The sequence below is a fragment of the Bactrocera tryoni genome, chromosome 3 (assembly GCF_016617805.1).
Source record: "Bactrocera tryoni isolate S06 chromosome 3, CSIRO_BtryS06_freeze2, whole genome shotgun sequence".
Taxonomy (NCBI): domain Eukaryota; kingdom Metazoa; phylum Arthropoda; class Insecta; order Diptera; family Tephritidae; genus Bactrocera; species Bactrocera tryoni.
This window is the reverse complement of record NC_052501.1, coordinates 59,543,905-59,549,904: the sequence shown is the minus strand read 5'-3', so window position 1 is coordinate 59,549,904 and position 6,000 is coordinate 59,543,905. Positions and strand designations below refer to the sequence as shown.

The window sequence follows — 6,000 nt, the reverse complement described above, 5'->3', positions numbered from 1 at the left end:
AAACCATGCCTAAAGCAACGTTATAAAAAGGCGATAAATTTTTATGAAAAATATAAATTTTACAGCAAAGCAAATTCTTAATACATATGTGGTTTTCATTGACGACATGGAATTTAATTTGAACAGACCAGATGGTCTTTATAAATACTGGAGGGTTTTTAGAAGCCCAAGCGAATCATGCCATAAACGCGTTCATGGTATTGCCAGCATTTTCATCAAAAGGCAAGTCCAAAATATGCTTTGTGCCAATCAAAATTAATGCAGAAATCGACATTGATTTGTTGGAAAAGAAACTCCTTGATTTTGCTGGTTTTATACTTGGTAATGAATGGATTTGTAAGCAAGACTTTTCATTGATCCATGTAGCAAAGAAGGTAAAGGCGTTCTTTAACTCTCTGAAATTTGGTGGAGTGATCTGCCTTGGGGAATGCCTTCAGGTAAAATGTATGCATCTTTCAAACAAAAACTGGTGAAGTCAATGCTTCATTGTGTCCAATTGATGCAAATACATAAGGGTAACATAATCCTTAATTAAAAGTTTCAATACTACTACTACTTTATAACTAAAATTAAATGTACTTGTATTGAACAAATTTTTTGCACATATAAATATTTTATATGGAAATTTCGGAAACTATTATTATTATTTTTAATTATAAAAACAATTTGCATATAATTTTATTGTTTAATGTTTAGTTGTTTTAATAAAGGCAAAAAATAATCAAATTTTTCTTTTAAGTCAGCTTTACAGTACCCCGCCAAGCTATTAGAAACATGGTAAATAAATAATAACGTACTGCGGAAGTTTGCTAGACAAATAATTTTAACTTTTTTCCACTGCCTAAGCATTAAGTAGGCTGTGCACTACTCTGAGTCAAAAAAAAAATATTCCGTAGCGGGTCTTAAATACGAAATCATGCTGAAATGTATACTTTACTTGGAGTTAGAATTTGTGATTTCTGGCTTATCAGAGATAAATTGTATGGCGTAATGAAAGAAATTGATTTTTTCATAAGCGTTTAACTATTATTTCAGATATTACAGAGTTTTATTTGTGAGGGAAGTATTTTTTTTTCAAGTTTTCTGAAGCTTTATAACATAATCAATGAAAAATATACCTTTTAGGAAATACGCAGAAAATGGAACATTTCAAACGAAACCCGAAGTGCTATTGCTGCATTTTTAAAAGAAAAGAGAGCATGCTATAGAAAAATAGGAAATTAAAAAATGGAGCTGTTGGTCGCACAAGTATGAGGTAAAATGGGAAAGAGCGCATTCAATCTAAAGTAGAGAGGCTCCTTCTGGAATCGCGCAGCAAACCAGCTAGAGAAATTACAAAGGAGCTAAATGATGTCCTTGTAAAAATATCGCAAAGAACAGTTGATCGCATCTTTTCAGGAAAAAACTTAAAATGATCCAAAATCCAGCAAAGAAATAAAAATTGACCAAGCGAATGAAAGATCAACGGCTAATATGTGTCAGGCTCCATCAGAATTACATAAAGGTAGATTGGAACAAGATAAACATAAAAGGTTATGAACGACCCCCTAAAGTCCCCCATTCAAAGTTACCCTGTTATTTAACATGATCTTTAGCGACGAATGCCGGCTAGAAGCAGCGAAAGAAACCATTCAATTTGTGCAACGCAGACTGTGTGAATGTTATGCGGAGAACTGGAAAATATACCTCCAGTGTAATGATTTGGATCTTCATATAGGTGGAAGGTCCTGAACCAATTAATTTTCTTGAGGGAACGATGAATAGTGAACAGTGTATCAAAGTATTTCAACATGTTTTGTACCATATTTGGCGACACTGAACTCTCCAGTAGCGTAATACAAATATATGCACGATGGGGTGCCCTGCAACACCTCCCGTCGGGGGTCAATCACCCCACTTAAACCACATCGAAAACTATTGGACGTTTCTTAATCGAAGGTGTATTCTCATAGAAATTCCACAGTAGCTGCACTCAAAGATAACATAAAGGATGTGTGGCTAAGTGATCCAGATTTAAAAATAATGATAAAGAATAGTTTAAATAGTAAGGCTCAAAGAGTGAAGGATGTTATTAAAAATTAAGGTTTGTCAACCAAATACCAAAAAAAATGGAAGTTTTTCTGAAAAAATTAAATTTCAAACAAATATTATAGAAAAAAAAACCATTTACATAGGTATGGTAATAATTTTTGGTTTATTTGACTCTGAACGCGAAACTATGCGACTAATTTTCCTTGTTTCAATGGATTGGCGGCCATCGAACCAAGCCTATAGGTACTGAATATGTGTACCCCAGAATCTATGTATAGTTCACTTTTTACCGCAAATATCGGTCAATGTGTAAGAATGTGGTCTTTGAAATTCAGGGATAATATTTTCCTGACAATAGTATGTTTGTGTGTCAAAAACGGATTGAGTCGGGTCAATACTTGCCTGAGCCCCCATATATCTAATATACCTCATATATCGGCCAATATGTGATTTATATATCTCAATAAAAATAAGATGTTGTACATATATTTGTCTCATTTGACACGTGCAATATAATACGCCGTTGGGAACCTTTAGGAAATTCCTAACTAACCATAATAAAAAAAATGAAATCATATTAAGAGGCATGAACAGTTCCAAATCATTTAAATGGTTTGGGTATTTACATCTCTAAAGAAAACACACATTTTTATGCGAATGAAAATATAAAATATATCAATCGCAAATAATTTCTTTTTGTACATAATAACATATATATTTTTACAGTTGTCCGGAACTGCCGCGAAATTAGGGTATCCGAATGCGTATCATCATTGCACACTTCTGGCTAATACTAATAAACTCAACCTGGGAAATTGTTTAAGCAAAGAAGAGGTAAGTTTTGTATACTATACAGATCTATAGAAACATATTTTAGAAGGAATGTTACAAGTTCTGTTCAAATGAATATATTTACAAATCAATCCACAAAAAAAATATCAAGATATTCAGAATCGTACTACGCTACGAATTAATGTGATATGATAATTCTATATAACAAAAATAAATGTAACAAGTATCTGCTCTTATAGCTTAGTTTACGAGATATTCGACTTCCAAGTTCAAAAATTTCCAAAATTCGAACATTTCAATAAGCTATTTCACCATATTAAACATACTTTTCGCACATTTTTGAAATTAAACTATAAACATTTAAAGACATCCACATTTTTCACTTTTTGCAGGTTTTTTACCAAATACTATGTTCGGACCGACAACGAAAACATGTTTTCGTGGAAAAAACTGGTTTTCGAACGAAAACTTATGTTTTCGTCCATGCAAAAGCTGTCAAACGAAAACACAGTTTTCGCTGAAAACTGCTTGAAAACTTACATTCAACTCATTATTATCGGTGCCTGCTCTAGTTGAATCGATGTTTTTGGAAGACATATTTTGCCGACCCTAAATTGTAACTTGATATTTGTTTACATTCCATACACAAAAACAGATGTCGCTTGATATTCTCATATTAGGGGGGTTCTCTTGCTCTGGTGCAAAACCTTGCACATTTGCAGAATTTTCCTCTTGGTGCAGAAAATTATTTGCAATGGCTATAAATATCAGACCAAAACCCACATTTTTGCATTCTCAATGGGTGCTCTCATGGCCTTGCAAATTTAGGTATAGAATTTTTGCAATCTTTGCAAGAGCAAGAGAATGCTCGCTATTGATAGTTGTCATGAAAACATACATTGTCGGTCCGAACGACTTAGATTCCACAACATACACAAATGTGTTTTCAAAATATAAGAAATCTATATTTTAAAAATTACTTTTTACACTCGTAGTGAGCATCATTTATGTGCTAACAATTACGACGAAATGTGATGATAAGCAAATATGAGCAGTTCTCTGAATTTCTATTTCGATATAATTCCTCTTTCTTTATTTAGCAATCTTAGTTCTAATAGAAACAAATGTGTCTATAAATTATGTTTCAAATTAAAATGAGTATAAACAACCTTTCCATGCATATGGATTTTTTCTTATTATATTTAAATTTTGTAACAACTAGATAATATTATGTAATAATATTACGTAATAAAATACTTAGATTAACCCGGGTATTGGTTCGATCAGGATTATTTTTTTAAAGGAGTACTACGCAAAAGTACTTTAGTCACCCCGGGTATTCGCTCGACCAGGGTTATTTTTTCAGAGCGCTGCCGAAGGCCGCCAACGCAAAAAAGTAGTATTACGCGAAAGTACTTGGTTTTTAAATGAATAAATTTTGGCAAAATACAGCAACATAAAAGTGAAATGTGAACTTATATCAATGTTTAGAGTGTATATTTAAATAAACAGAGGAAAACGTTGAAAAATTTAGTGAAACATAGAGAAATACCATGTGTTATTAGTGCAAATTTTTGAACTTTTAATCGTGAATATTTTAAAAATATAAGTTATTTTGATTTCTGGAGAAGCTCCCCTATCCGCACATGCCTCATTTATACGGAAATTACTTTCGACAACTTAGCATTTTTTTTGCTGTTCATGGGATCAGAGTCCCATACTTTTGAACACTGATTCTTATGTAGAATTTAACGAGGAATCGAATGGGAAAGTCAATTTTGAAAAAAAGTTGGGAGAAAAGCACAAAAAAACGGATTTGGAAAAAAAAAATGTTTATTTTTTTTGTATTTTAAAAATTTTCATCAGAAAGCTGAGATTTTTTTACATACAATTGGATAACTTCAAATTTTTTTTCACTCAATTTTGAGGTCGTTGAAAAATAAAAGAAATAGTCATTTTTTTGTTTGATCTCAATTTGAATTGCGCGCCAAAAAACAATGGAGCAACTTTGACCACTAAAAAGTTAACAGATATTCTTCGTTTGGTCTATATTATGATATTCTAAAGTTTGGTCAAAATCGGAGAACCACGGGTAAAAAACCATGTCGCCAATTGATGGAATGGCCCTAATGGATTTTTTCATTCGTAAATTTTACATTTTGCTTATTTTTCATCTACCACTTCAAAAATCTGCCATACATCACCGGTAGTGAAATATCGTTCTAAATCTAGAAAGATAAATCCATAGAACATACACCCGCGGCCAAGCGTTACTTACCATTAAGAAATTTCTAGCGAACACGTGTTCTATCACTTATTGTATCGGTACTTGTTGCGGTAATGGAATTTTTCCGTTAAGTTTTAACGAACTGATCTTTGGCTTACACAAATATTAAATATTAAAAAAAAAATAATAAGTTGTGTCCAAAAATTAAAAGTTAACCAGAACTAAAAAAAAATGTTAGAAAGTGTTTGGGAGGAGGAAATTTCAAGCAGTGTTTTGGAGAAACTTGTTGGGTCAACGCCTGCTCGTATCGAAGCTGTAATATCCGCTAGAGGTGGACCGACGCCATATTAGATTTCCCGTTATTCTTTTTGAATATGTTGTAATTCCATTTTCAATTGAAACAAAAAATTTTGTTAAGTTATTACAAGAATTAGTAATAATGAAATCAAAGACTTGTGTGCAAATAAAAAAAGTTGTCTCAATTTAATTTTACAAATGGGCCAGATTAAAGTCAACAGTTAACCAAATATATTCAAGCCATCAATATATTCCCCGTATTCTATTAAATCTATAAAAAAGTTACCCAAACAACGAAAAAATTGAAAATAGTGAAAAATCAAATTGGTAAGTTACGCTTGGCTGCGGGTGTAAAATGTTGTGACAAAAAAACACCCGCAAATTGTAAAATTCCCCGTACAAATGATATTTAAAAAAAATGTTTTTTCATGGTGATGGTATTGTTGTTCTTTAATTAATCGCCTTGGAATATGAGCGCGGTCTGTCACCCGTTTGTTTACAGCAGCTGCTTAAGTAGATACACCTCAGTAGTGCGTTGCGATTTTACAATGGATAAAAATATATAAAAAAGATTTTATTCTGTAAAATTTTGTACATTTAACCAAATTTCATGTGCGTGGCGTCGATGCGAAGTTTGAAAAAGGCTTACTGTG

At 32.2% G+C, this 6,000-nt stretch overlaps 1 protein-coding gene across 1 annotated transcript in view; it reads left to right on the top strand.

Annotated features, from left to right (window-relative positions):
* The window catches only part of LOC120770711 (lipoyltransferase 1, mitochondrial), a 60,403-nt gene that overhangs the window by 22,199 nt on the left and 32,204 nt on the right, over positions 1 to 6,000 (top strand). Inside the window, exon 3 of the mRNA XM_040098291.1 lies at positions 2,758 to 2,865. Within this exon, the coding sequence (XP_039954225.1) occupies positions 2,758 to 2,865 (108 nt within the window). The remainder of the gene's footprint in view (positions 1 to 2,757; positions 2,866 to 6,000) is intronic.